Raw genomic sequence first — 14548 nt, forward strand, 5'->3', positions numbered from 1 at the left:
CTTGTCTCTCAAAAGGACTAGATCTCCTTCCGTGTTTTGTCATGATTAAGTGTCTAGAAGTGAAAATGCACAAAAATTATAAAGCAATTTACTGAAATAATTTATCCTGCATCATGATGTACTGTCTTCACCAATGTAGCCAAATTTAGGCTTTCTGGGCTGTTTATTTTAAATGCAATATAGTGCAATGCAAATTTCTAAAGCATTGCTTTTCTGTGCAACGAAGAGTAAGTTCAGTGTTATCTAAGCACTTTCTACTGATCTTTAAATGTAGAATAAACTAGTAGACTGCAAGAGCTCCCTAAAATCTTAATGCAATTTCAGACTGTATTTGCTATCATTTATAAAATTTTATTATTCAATATTTGGCAAGTATTATTGGTCAGTCCTTTTTGCTTACAATGACTATATATAGAGTCAAGGCTTTCTCATTCTGCTGCAATTCACAAAGCATGAGCAGCAGTTATCCCAGTGATTTACCTCAGCTCACAAGGGTACCAACAAGGGAGACACAGATAATGTTCTTAAAGTATAGGGTCCATAGGAACTGGAAAGCTTAATTCTTGCTGTGACACTGTGGGGTTTCCATCATTATTTAAAAGACCTTACACTAACAAGCCATGTACTTCCATTTAAGGGAATGCTTATAAATATCAGACTCTGAGTTCACTGCTTTATCAAGGTCGCTTTGTTATATGGTGAGGGCAGTTTTTTTCAGCACCCATCATCCTATAACATGTATTTAATTTAAAATAAAAAAAAAGTCCAAGGGGAGTCTTTGCCTCCCTCATCATTAAAATAATCTTTAAAACCACGTAACTGTTTATTAAATTGAAACATTTCATTGAAATACTTCATTGATAGCTCTGATTCCTTATTTTTTAAAAATTTTATTTCATGTAAGTCTCATATGGTACAAAAGCATTACATGTTTGGACTTGTCTTACAAATAGGAGGTTCTTTCAGTTCTTCAGGCCAACCTTCCTTCAGAGGCAAATAAATAAGAAACATATGTAGAACGTATTTAGAAAAATTTTTACCATAATAAAAATATGTGAACATTTTATATTTAGCATAGTTTAGCAATCCACTTTATGTTGACAAATTTAGTTCACTGCAGGGAGGCACTTGTCCTAGAAGAACCTAACAGGCAGCAGATATTTTAACCTGTAAGAACAAAATGTTTAACTTTTTTCCTGTATTTTTTGAAGAAGGTACTCCATTTGTACATTCAAGTTTGGCTGGCCCTTTTTAGTCTTTTTGTTCAATATTTTAAATACTTCCATTTTCTTTTTTTTGTACCGCCTTTGGGCTTCTTCTCTCTCCTGTTTTCTCCTCTCGAATTCCTAAAATTATTAACATATGTAACTTTCATTAGCAACAAATAGTAGATACAGTTCAGCAATTGTTTTGAAATAGCTACTACTAAGCAAACACTCTAAGGTTTGTCTATTTTGCAAGATGGGCACTGTTTCTCCTAACTGAAGCAAAGCACCCTCTTTGCCTTCACATTATAACAACACATGGTATAACAGAGAATTTTCATGATCACAAAGTCCCAGCTTTATATAAAGAAAATTTTAAAAGGACATTAAATGTTTTACAGCATAATGATCATTACTGCACTTCATCTGATATACTATTTCCAAAGGTAGCAGATGGTTAGAAAAAAGCATAAAGCTGTGCTAGTTAATACTGGTCCAGTATTCCCATGGAGAAATTCTCCTGCTTTCTCCTAATCTGCCACCAGCTTAAGAACAATGAAAACATTTTAGATATTAAGAACTCTTAATTACGGATATTCTAAAGCAAAAACAAGTAAAATTACGTATCATCTTTGAGGTATTTTTGACCAACACATTATCCTTTTAAAAGCTACAGATTAATAAAACTTCAATGCAAAAACAAGAACTACCACAGTTGCAACAAAATGACAATCTTGTTGAGGCTGTGGGTAATTTTGTATTCATTTGAAAAAAGTCTAATTCTGGTCTACAATTCTGGTTTTCTAAATGATATCAGAGTGTGAACTTTTGCTAAGCTAAAATAGTAGTTCTTTGTTTTTACAGGCAAGAACAACTCTTTATAGTAAAGAAGTATTTTATTCTAACTCCTCCCCTTTTGTTTTCACTTGCTTCAATGTAATGTTATGAAAATCATCTATATTTTTCTTAGGTCAGTGGTTTTCAAGTTTCATTATACATAAAAAAAATCTTTTGAGGTGCTTGTTAACAGGTGCAAGTTCCTGGACCATACTCAGAGAAACTTTGTCCCAGATGTTCACAATATTAACCTATAAACAATGTGTTCAAAATCCTATTTTTGACCTACTAGTATTGCTTGAGACAATACAAGCAAGGAACTGGAATAAGATGCAATCCTCCACCTTTGCTCAGACCACTCATTCATTCAACAGATATTTACAGTGATAATACTGTGTGCCAAGCACCAAGAAGAAAACAGGTATAGCATGCATATTTAGGATAAATAAGAACTATACTAAATATTTTTAAAACAGAAACTTACTTGTTTCTTAGCAGCACGTTTAGCTTGTACCTGTTCATATGCTTCTTGTGCTTTTTGATTCGATGTTTTCTTTTTATTTTTCTTTGGAATTGTAAAGTAGCTTTATAATTGGGGGATGAAAAAACAGGACTTTATTAGTAAAATGTATGAAAAGGTTTTAAAACCACAGCTGTAGCTTACACATTAAAAGACAAATGGGGATTGGAAAAACTACAGAAAGCTACGAAAGATCCTAAAATCTTCAAAAAAAAAAGCTTTTAAAACAAACCAGTATATGAATGACAGAAATGCCAGACTGAAAAAGAGAATTAAACTTGCAGTTTAAGGATGTTAAAAAAATTATGTGTATATATGAACTTTAATCTCGAAGTTTTCTGACCTCCTCCTCTCTATTCCATCTACTTAGTCATGAATCACCGTATCTTGGACCTAGACACCACTTTGAACTGTTCTATCTTTAAGTACTTCTCACCTCTCTGAAAGTGTCCCTTTTGCCAAGGCTAATCCAGCTACTTGGAATTCCATCCATTTCCTCAGTATCCTTAATTCAGTAATAATTTTCTTTTCCTCTGTCATTAAACTTTTCACTATACTCTGTAACTACAATATAATATTTTAATAGCTACCTCCTTAAACAAATAAATTACACATTATCACACTTTATGTTCCCTTCTAACTACCAATTTTGTTTCCTGTCCTTTCGTAGTCAAGTTTCTAGAAAGAAGAGTGATTAGACTATGATTGTCACTTCCCATTCACTCCTTGATTTTTTGATATCTGATTTCTGCTTCTCATCACTCTAATCAAACTGCCCACGCCAAGACAGTGATGACCTTCTAGCCAAATATGATGATCAATGGAAACTCTCCAGTCTTTTTTAATGGGCTACTCACTTTACTCCTAAATTCCACTCCCTTAGTGTGAGGCACATTGTTTTCTCCTGATCCTTTCTAATTGTTCCTTCTTACTCTGTCACGCTAGAGCCTCTTTTGTCCTCCTCACTGCAGAGTTTTTTCCCCCAACGTGTTTATCTTCTTAGTCTCCATACTCTATTTGTGCTTAGGCTATCAGATCTATGACCACGACTTCAGATGCGACATGTATGTATGGCTGAAGGCTTAATCAGGGCTATCTACTCAAAGTCTCTCCAACGTCACAAGTGACTGCCTAGTTCACAAATCCAGAGACCTGTTCTCAGACCTATTCACCTTAAACTTTATAGTACAGTAGCACAACCCTTATCCATGGTTTCCCCATTCCACGGGTTCAGTTACCCACAGTCAACAGAGGTCCAAAAATATTAAATTGAAAAATTCCAGAAATAAACAATTCATATGTTTTAAATTGTACACCATTCTGAGTGTTTGCTTAAAGTGAAAAAGTTCTTGACTTAATAAGGAAATAAAAAAATCATATGCTGAAGTTGCTAAGACCTGTGATGAAAAAACAAAACAAAACAAAACAAAACTTCTATACATCCAACTGTGAAGGAAAAAGAAATTCATGCTAGTTTTTCTGTCACACTTCAAACTGCAAAAGTTATAGCCACAGTGCATGATTTAAGATGGAAAACGCATTAAATTCCCAAGTAAAAGACATTAACAGGAATATATTCCAATTGACAGAAATTGGTTTGGTTCCATTTGCAGTTTCAGGGCATCCACTGGGGGTCTTGGAACATCTTCCAAACAGATAACAGGGGACCACAATATTTGACAACTACGTATCACAACTCTTCTCTGTGGACTTAGCTGTCACTGTATTTCTCTCTTTCTCCAGTCCCAAAAAGCTTAACTTCTTCAATGACATTTTCCCTGTTTCCACCTCAAAATAAACCATAATTTTTAAAAGCATGACTTTTTACCTTCCTCAGGATTTAAACTTCCTTAAATTATCAGAGAATAAGTCAAATCTACATTTCTAGTGCTTATCTTTTCCCTGAGCTTTATACTGATTATTTAACAATATAATGATTAAGCCTACCAAAAGAAGTAAACTTCTTGTGTCTCTGCCTTCATCCCCAATTACATCTCCCCCCACCGTGGTCCCATTTCCTGTTATTTTTAGCGGAAATAGCTCACAACTTTAAAAGATACGGTTTAAATGCAGTAAAAAATCATACTCCCAAGTTAACACCCAGTTTCTTGCAATTTTAGATTTTAGCATTATTTTTTAACTTGAAGTATGTGCAGTGATAGTTTTTTCATAAATTAACTCTTATAAAACCAAAGTGTCACGGAGCTGTGCATGTGTAATTGCAATCTATTTCTGGTCCTCTGTAGAATATCCAGATTAATAGTAGTAGCTAACACTCAAGAGCACTAACCACGTATCACATATACCTTTTAAGATCCTCACATACACATTAACTCACGGAGTTTTCACAACAATGTCATGAAACACCTTAGGGACACCTGAGTTTAAGTGAGTAAGCCATTCTGGAGCTGTGCAACATGGCAGCTCTGAAGTATACATTCATTGCAGTATTATCTTTCCCAATTTAAAGAGGACATAGTGTTATTTTCCCCATTTTAGAGAAGAGGTCACTGGGGCACTAACATGTTAAGTATGGTTCTAGAACCCATACTGTTAATGACTAAAATTATAACACCTTTCAGAAGTTATTTTTCAAAAATATAATCAAATACAAGTTACCACCTGTACTTGAGAGAAAGAAACCCAAATTCCAGACCTCTTAATTCCCATTACTTTGTCAATTAAGCTAAACCAGCCTAATTCAGTTATCGAAGCTAAAAATCGAGCCTCCATGAAAATGTTTCCCTAAACTGTGACTTCCAAAATGTGTTAAATAAGAAAAAAATCCAATTCCTATATAAATTATCCTATAGCACTTTTAAATAATAAAACACCACTTAAAGGATTTCAAATGAAGAAAATACATACTTCACTGTTTTACTACATTGTTCCTCTGTCTGAGGCAGGTCAAAGCTACACTGATCTTCAGACAAAGCCTGGTCAATGCTACACTGTTCTTCAGGCAAAGGCTGGTGAACTTGTTCTGACAAAAGATGGTCAGCTTTTCTCGGTTGCTTCCTAAGTCTTTCCTCTTCAGCTAAATAGAGATGTTTCAGATTATCTGGGTATCGATCTGTGAATTGAGATTCCAGTGACGTTTTAACCTTCTTTTCCTTCCGCAGCAATTTCTTGTAACTTTGCTGTATTCTCAGTTTTCTTCGAAAGGCAAAGCCTTGTCCTACATTGAGGAATATCATCGAAAATTACTTTCAGAGAAAAGAAGTTGTTGAGCAAAGAATGAAACTGTTAATTACAAATGAAAATCTTTCTTTTTTACGTCATCACATTCAGATTCTAGAATTACGTTTTGCTTTAAAACATTATTTCAAGCAACAAATTTAAGCTGATGGATTGCATAGCAAGTTGGCCCTTTGCAAAAAGACCAGGCTAACAGTCGTGCACAAATCCAAGTAAGAATCTCAAAGAAAAACTGACCAGTTCCGACTGTTGCACAAATTGAGTTTATAGCTGTATTCACAAATCAAAACAAATTTCTTAGCTCATTAAAACACTTAATCTGGGCCTTCAATAAACACTTAAAAAATAGAAAAGAAACTGCCCCATCTAGTGTCTTATCTTGGACAAACTATTATATACGTTTTCGAAAATATTTCAACATGAAAGAAAAAGACAGTGTATGGCTGTCTGAAAAGCTAGCAATTATCAGAAGACGGGCTTTTAACATTTATATATTCCAAGTGGGATCTGAGGGACCTTACAGACAGTAATACAAAAGGACAAACACAAATTAAAGCGAAGGCTGGAGGACCTCGGGTATGGATTCGGAGCAGTATGTTTCTGGCCCTGACCTCCTCTCTACCCTTTTACCTTACTACACGCGCAAAAGTTCACAGCGCCATAGACTCTGCTCAGTTTCTCAGGAAAAAAGTTCTGATGAAATACAGGGTTACGTCAGGAAAGACGTTTAAATAATTAAAGTTAGCAATACTGCTCCGTCTTCCGATCTAGAGCTCTGCGAAGCTCACAGCTTCAGCGGGCTCAGGAATGATTTCCCCTGCCCCAAGTAGGATCGGGTCTGGTTCCTAAATCCTTCTTCCAAGCTTCAGCGGGTCTTGTATCTTAAGAGTTAGCAAGCTCGAGGACCGGTAAATGGTTGCCTTCTTACATACCCTCGCGAACGCTCCCCACGAAGGCTTGCGGATGGTTAGGCAGCCATTTCTTCTGTTTCACATTCTTATTCCTGTACTCGACCGCGGAAACCCCTTCACCACGCGCCTCAAAACCACCAGGCCGCCACTTCGCTGCCAGCCTCACCGGCGCCATTGCAGCCCACCAAATGCGTCACCAGACCACCACAACGGACGCCCACAAAATACGTCACCAAGCCGAAGCAATCAATCGTTCAGAAGGACTCTGGCTCGGAGCTCTACTGAGCCCGCCTGTGCTAATTTGGGCCGAGTTGGCGACTCACGGCCATGTTTGCGCCACCTACAGCCTGGGAGGGTGAGCGTCATGGCGGCTTCTTGCCCTCTCCCGGTGACCCCGGACCTGCCCACGTTGCGTGCCAAGTTGCAGGGACTGCTGCAGTTCCTGAGGGATGCCTTGTCCATTTCCAATGCACACACCGTGGATTTCTACACAGAATCCGTGTGGGAGGAGCTAGTCGACTTGACCCCGGAGACGGTGCTGGCTGCCCTGAGGAAGTCAGCGTCGGAGGCGGAGGCCCGGCCCCCAGAGACGCGCCGCCTGGTGGAAGCAGAGGGTGAAGCAGGTGGGTGGTGGGGTAGGCGGGGCGGGGCGGGAAGGGAGGCGGAGGGGAAGGTCCTAGCCGGGGAAGCGAGCCCCCTGGTGGAAGCCAGTAGAACCAGGCGCGAGGCGACCGCGGCCGAGGGCGGGGCGGCCCTCTAGGAGCGGTCGGATTAGTTGAGGGGTGGGGCAGGGATGTTCTTTGGAATCATCAGGATCACTCTTTCTTTGGGTGTTTGTATATTTCCACAATATAAAGAAAGCAGGAAACAGGGCGAGGTAGTTCCTTCATCTAGTAATTCCATAATAATTGACGCGAGGGAAACTAGGGGAGCGGTGCTCTCACAGGTTTTACAAATTCTGGGTGGAATCTTCCAGCATGTGGTGGAAGATTACTCAACGGTTAATAAAGACAATTTCAAATGGTAGTAATGAAGTAGAAAATAAAAACAGTGTAATGTGGTAGGGATTGTGTAAGGAGGCTGCCCGAAGGTAGGAGGTCAGGAGCATGTTCTAGAAGGCTTCAGCCTGCAGAGCTACAGGAAAGGGCTGCAGGCGGCGGAAACCGCAGGCTACGCTTGGCTCTAGCTGGGTGAGGGTCTGCAGGTGCAGGACCGGAGGCAAGCAGAGGCCAGATGGCGCAGGCCTTTCTAGGCCTTGGAAGGATTTTGGATTTTAAGTGTGATGGGAAACCTTTGGGGTTATTTAGGGAACATAGTGACCTAATTCACATTTGAAAAGATAACTGTGAATTATTTGAATCATAGACTAGTGGGGCAAAAGCTTAAGCTGAGAGTCCAGTTAGGAGACTATCTCAGTAGTACAACAGATGATTGTATCTTGGACTAGGATGATATTCGAATATTCACTATTTCCTTTAAAAACTATTTTAAAGTACCTAATGTGTGTCATGAATGTTTATAGGCTCGAGGTTTTCCTACTCTCAAGGAACGTAGATTCTTCTAAGGCAAGCATATTTTGGAAGCAGAATGATGGACACCAACAGGCTCCTGGGATTTTTACTTTCCTTCTAGGCTTCCTAAACTTACCCTCACTAGTGAACTTTATTCACTAAGCATTCTCTGAATGCAAAGCATCACTAGAGGGACCTCTTATACTAGCACTTGGTAAATACTGTTTTGTTTTTTTTTTTTTTCTAATGTCATTGTTATTGAAAAGTTAGGCACTTCTTCAGTTTGACCTCATAATAAATGTATGGCACTTATGATAACATGACAATTTTACTTAAACTCCAAAAGAGCAGAGCCTATGTCTGACTTGTCAATTGATGTATTCCCAGCACTTGGTAAAATACTTGGCATACATTAGATACTGGATGAATATTTGTTGAATGGAGGAATTAATGAATTACTTATGTTAGCTTTAAATAAAAAAATTAATAAAATGAAACTACTCTCAAGTTTAGAGCCTAAAACTTTCATACGTGTTTAGCCTGGTCTCCAGACAATGGTAGAGTTAGATTGTCTTACATATTCTAATAATAATAATTGGATTAATTGATATTTACTATATACCCTGTCGTGTGCTAAGTGTCTTCATGTATATTTTCTCTTTTAATCTTTACATCAGCCTTGCAAGATAGGTTCTGCTATTCCCGATTTGTGAAATTATAATTTGAGGAGTTAATTTGTGAGGGATATAGCTTATAATGGAAGATTCAAACAAGGGTCATCTGACTTGAATCTGAGCTCATCACTACCATAATAAAAATCTACTCTGAATTATTTAGCAATTACCAAGTCCATTTCTTATCACAATCAATATTTACTGACACTAATACATTCTTTGTTTATTTTTTTTACTATCTGTTCCTCCCTTTAAGAATGTAAGAATTGTTTTGTTCACTGCTGTATCCTTAGTGCCTAGAACAATTAGATCAGTGCCTCACTAGATTAGGTGGTTGATAAACACTTAGCAACGAGTAATTAAATGAATGAATGAATGAATAATACCACTTATTTGCTCTCTTAAGCTGGGAATAAAATGCTAACATCTGTTGGGAAAACCTGACAACCAATTTTGTATCTATCCAACAACAATGGAATCGAGGTCAGTTTGTTCACCTTTGGAATGTCTCCGGTCCTGCAAACTTTTATACAAAATATTCCATTGTAAAAATGGTCAGCTGCTTGTAACGTTAAAAAGAGTGAGTTTTTGTCATTTGTGCTTTTCAGAAATCTTAATTTTTGTTTATGTGAAGATGGGCGTTTTTTCCCCATTACTATATGAGGTCCATTGTTTCTATCAGAAGAGATCTTAGAATCCTATGACCAGATTTGTATCTTATTAAATAATTGTTAGCTACCATATATTTAGCAGTTATACATGGAGTCAAATAGAGTTCAAATTCCAATTCAGCCTCTTCCAGTTATTTGATCTTGGGGAAATTCATTTATTTATTCAGTCAGCAAACATTTACCAAGTGTCAACTGTGTGCCTGGCACTTTTCAAGGAGTTAGGAAAACAGCAGTGCATAAAACAAAAACCCCTACCTTCATCTTGCTTGCATTCTAGAGGGAGAAGATAGTGAACAGTTTTTTAGTTCTGTAATGACAAAGAAAGTATAATAGATAAGGGAGGAGTAAATAAGGGGAAGAAGAGGAAAATATGTTTGCAATGTTAAGTAAGTTGTCATGGCAAGACCTCACTGAGGTAACTCTAACTGTGAAAAGATAAGAAAAAAACTGAGCCATGAAGATCTCTGGAGGGAAAGCAGTCCATATAGTGAGAACAGAGAATAAAAATGCCCTGACGAGGGAGCCTACCTGGTATGTCTAAGGAGCTGCAAGGAGACTGAAACAGATTTCCACTAGGGACTCACAGGGCGTATGATCTTCTGCTAACATTGTATGAGGAGTTACAAGTAAACATAATTCCAAGAGCTGCATGCACGGTTTGGAAAAGCACACTAACAGACGTTCGGCACAATCATTTGGTGTTTTATGGAAGAAATTTGTTTGTAAAAGTCCTCAGTGTATGCATTTCAGTACGTTTCATGTGCCAGGTGATCTTGTCTGGTTAGAGTCCTAAGAGTTTCTTCTTTGTTGTTCATATAAAAAAGAACTAGAATAATAAATTTAATTCTCCAAAATAAAAAGGAAGTATGTTAGAAATAACTGTCTTTTCAAGGCATAAATTATGGCTTTCCAGACAGACTGCCTGGGTTCAAATCTTGACCCCAGCACTTATTAGCTGTGCTAACTCGGGCAATTTGCTTCAAGTCGTTTTGCATTAGTTCCTCATCTGGAGAAAGGGGGTAACTTTAGTACCTACCTGATGGGATACTGTGAAAGGTAATTCAGCTAATATATAGAAAGGGGTATATAGAACAGCAGATGCCCAGGCTGGAGCACGCTTGATGCATTTTAAGCACAGCAGAGCAGTCTTGGTGAGACTGGTGAGAGATGGCATTTAGAGGTGGCCCAGGACATCCTCACATAAAACTTGTAGGCTACACTCAGTACTTGGCTTTTATTCTGAGTGAAATGCAAAGTTCTTTGAGAATTTTGTGTGGTGATGTGATACAGGGTGATTTCTGTTTCAAAGTCTGGTTTCTGTGTGGAGAAGAGAAGGTAAGAAAGGTGAAGAAAGGTAAGGGAAGAAACAGGAATACAATATAAGAGGCTATTAAAATAGTCCAGGGACATTTCAAGGAACAGTAGCTTGAAAAAGTCAGATTCTCCTGTAAATAACAATGAGGAAAACTGGCCAGATTATTAAAAACAACTGTAAGATTCTGGGAAATGACCAAAGGCAGAACTATAAGAAGAGGTTACTATTGAAAGACTGTTACTGACTGGGTAGGAAGTCAGAGTTTATGGCTTTCTCACTAGGGATGCTCCTAGCCCCTGTAGATCTAACAGTGGAATACCACATCCTTACCAGGTCAAGGTGGTGATGGCAAAATTCAGAAATCAGAGCAGGTGCGGATTTAAGAGGTACATTCTGGAAACAGGAGAGATACAAAAGGTCTGAGATCTAAGATCTGAGTATGAACTCTGCCTGAATCCCTGAATGGTCTCTTATTTACACATGTCTGGGAGACCTAGAGATCCTAAGAGAAACACTGGCAAAAAACTTTTGAGAAGCAGAGCTTCCCATGGCTAGAGATTTGCAAGTTTGCTGCACGTTCAACAGAGTGTATTCCCTAAAGTACACACAACTTGGGTGGTAAATATCAGAAGCCTTATTGAATTCTTGTATGAAAAGGCAAAATTCAAGTTTGGCAGAGTAACTGGAAATTTAGACTAGGGAGTCTTCAGATTGTAAACAGAGAAACCACAGAAAGAGTGAGCCTCAAAATCTGACTAGACAATCTACCCAAATCTTTATCTGACTGCTAAACTCTGCAGGCTCAGGTATACCACCAGACAGTGGGTAAATAAAAAGCAACTTAGCAGAGACATCAGCTGCTGCACTCTGAAGGGGGATAGTTTTCACAGTTTGAGTCAAAGCAAGTTGACTTCCCACTATTAATAGAACAACAACAACCACAAATCTTTAGGAAAACAAAATAGATTTACTACAATAAATTATCTGCCATTCCACTTTCTAACTAAAAAAAAAAGACTAAATGTGCTATTAAAAAAAAAAAAAAAAAGGAAAGTGTGACTCTAACTTAGGAAACTGATTCCAAGTAAGCCCTAATGCTGGATTTTAGTACCTGTGATGAAAGAAATAAGGATAGTGTGACCCATATTTAGCAAAAAAAGAGTAAGTCAATAAGTGCTGATCCTAATTGGGCTAAGATGTTGGATTTCAGTGGCTGTTATAAATAAGTTCAAAGAGCTCAAAGAAAATCCAGTGGAATAATTCAAGGAAACTATGGTATTAAGGAATATTTAATTATAGTACCTACTTTATGCCCCTTAGAAATTAAAACATACACACTCACTGACACACAATTGTATTAATGTTATATATTATCTATTGATGCATAACAAGTGGCTTAAACACATACTATCTCATCAGTTTCTGTGGGCCAGGAATTCAGGAGCAGATTAACTGGGTGGATCTGGTTTGGGATCTTATGAGGTCACAGTCAAGATGCTGGCTGGGGCTATAATTGCTGAAGGCTTGATCGAGGCTGAAATATTTGTCTCTATGATTATCTCATTCACATAGGTGGCCATAATATTTTATTTGCATAGGTAGCCATAATATCTCATTCGCAGAGGTGGCGAATTGGTGCAGGCTGTTGGCATGAGGTCTCAGTTTCATACCATGTGAACTTTTCCTATGGGGCTGCTTTTGTGGAAGCTTTTGTGTTTGTATGACATTCTGCTTTTGTCTGCACTCAGACATGATTATGAAGTTGACATGGTCACAAATCTTGTCTGATGTTGGTGTACTGAGAAATTGTCCATGTTTAGTAGGAAAGACTGTGGCCTACATGTTAGTTCAAAGTCAGCTATGAGCTGACATCTGTCTGTTACATCTGGGTTTTTTTTTCTTCCCTTTTTTAAAAGTGGGGATAATATTACCTACCTTGTAGGGCAGCAAAGATTAAAGATGATGTGTACATAGCACCTAGCATAGAACTGAGAATATAGCATGGGTTTAATAAATTGTGGCTAATAAATGGTTATGATGATTGTGATGATGATGATTGCTAGTGATGGTATAATTAGGTCTTTAAGAAATAAATTGTCAAGAGCTCCTGGAAGTTTATGTTCTAAACAAATATATTTTTTGCCATATTAACAAATAACGTACTATTGTTATTGTCTGTTGACTTGTCTGTATCTGCAACTAAATTGTAAACTATCAAAAAACAAATGTACCATGTTTGTCTTTTTCACTATTTTCAGCATCATAAAGTTTCTGTTTATAGTTGAGTAAATTAAATGATTCTTACATTAAAATTATTTAAATTGACAAAAATTATGTATGTTTATTATGTACAACATCATGTTTAAATAATTCTTGAAGAAAGAATGAAGTTGAACATAGATCTAATAAAGAGTCTTATTGAAGGCACTCCTTGCACATGTCTAGTACTCAAATAAACATGTATTATTTCTAGTTCATCCCTAAGTTATATTTATTATCATTGTGTATGATAAATATTAGTTATATGATCCAACTAATAGATTTTTAAATTTATTTGAAGAGACACAAATCAATAACTGTTCTTTCCCTATTTGGAAATATACTACTTTATTCAGTATATTCAGTACATTACAGATTACAATAAAATACCCTGGGAATTTGGAGATAAAATCAGAACAAGTGACACTTCACGTTAAAATGTCTAAAAGTTAGTATATAATGCAGATGAGATTAACCATCTGCAGCAAAAAAGCCAGTAGAGATAGCTTCTACATATTTTGCTGATATAGGATAAATATGACCTATATCTTATTTTGGAGATTAAGATTTTGTTATAACTCCTTCAAGGAAACCAGACTGTGTCCTTAGGAAGTAATGACTGCATGTATAAATCTGTAACATTCTCAGCAGAATCATCATTGATCTTCAGAAATTAATTGTTTAATGGAATCTAGAAAATTCTTCTGAAAAGCAAGAGGGGAGAGATAGTCTAAGTCAGGATAGGCAAAATATTTTATGAAACAGAATCTAGATCAATACAACAGAAGCAGCTTAAGCAGCTTACTTAGCTTGCTGAAAATTTTAAGAATATCTGGCCTCATTTGTTCTCCTTGTAATTCTAAAATTAGGAGACTGTCCTAACAAATGAGTGTTACAAATTATTGTTATAGGTATATTTCTCAATGGAAATTAATAAATTTGTATTTCAAAGTCAATATCTTATAATGTTGTTTATAATTAGCTGTGAAAAGTCTAATGAGCTCTCAGGAATTCCAGTTTCTGTGCCTGCCAAAACACGGGGATCCTCTAAGGCACTGAGCCTCCAGGGACTTTCTCTTGACTTTTCTTTCAGCTTGTTGAGGCCATATGCTGCTTCTCCTGTTTCATATTATTACTCAAATGACCCTGTGATGATTGGGTGCTGAGTAAATGTCTATAGAATCAGTTCCTTTTGGTGATCATCTGGTATAATTATTTTACTACCACTTTAATTGAACAACACAGAAAGTGTATGTCCATGATAGATTATTCTTTTATCAAGCTTGTCTTTTTTTTTTTTTTCATCTTAATAGGTTAAATTTTTCCTTGGCCATCCTAAGTAGTTTTTAGTGTTGTTGGTGGTAGTAATTCGAATGCATTGAAATTGCACTCATATTTAATTTGAAACACATTAAGGCACAAAGCATATTGTTGGAAACAGAAAGTG

The 14548-nt window shown here is 37.0% G+C and overlaps 2 protein-coding genes across 3 annotated transcripts in view; one reads left to right on the top strand and one right to left on the bottom strand.

Moving 5' to 3' along the window:
- Positions 1-870: 870 nt before the first annotated feature.
- On the bottom strand, positions 871-7258 carry CCDC59 (coiled-coil domain containing 59). Its single transcript, XM_011934132.1, has 4 exons — positions 6693-7258; positions 5431-5740; positions 2527-2626; positions 871-1346 (listed from the first exon to the last, which is right to left on the bottom strand). Exons 1-4 carry the CDS (start codon positions 6844-6846, stop codon positions 1185-1187), a joined length of 726 nt encoding a protein of 241 aa, XP_011789522.1. The 5' UTR covers positions 6847-7258; the 3' UTR covers positions 871-1184.
- METTL25 (methyltransferase like 25) overlaps positions 6973-14548 on the top strand; it is a 115525-nt gene continuing 107949 nt past the window's right edge. For both annotated transcript variants that reach the window (XM_011934130.1, XM_011934131.1), the window contains exon 1: positions 6973-7294. In XM_011934130.1, the coding sequence (XP_011789520.1) occupies positions 7036-7294 (259 nt within the window). In that variant the 5' untranslated portion in view covers positions 6973-7035. The remainder of the gene's footprint in view (positions 7295-14548) is intronic.

This window comes from Colobus angolensis, unplaced genomic scaffold, assembly GCF_000951035.1.
Source record: "Colobus angolensis palliatus isolate OR3802 unplaced genomic scaffold, Cang.pa_1.0 Scaffold131, whole genome shotgun sequence".
Taxonomy (NCBI): Eukaryota; Metazoa; Chordata; class Mammalia; order Primates; family Cercopithecidae; genus Colobus; species Colobus angolensis.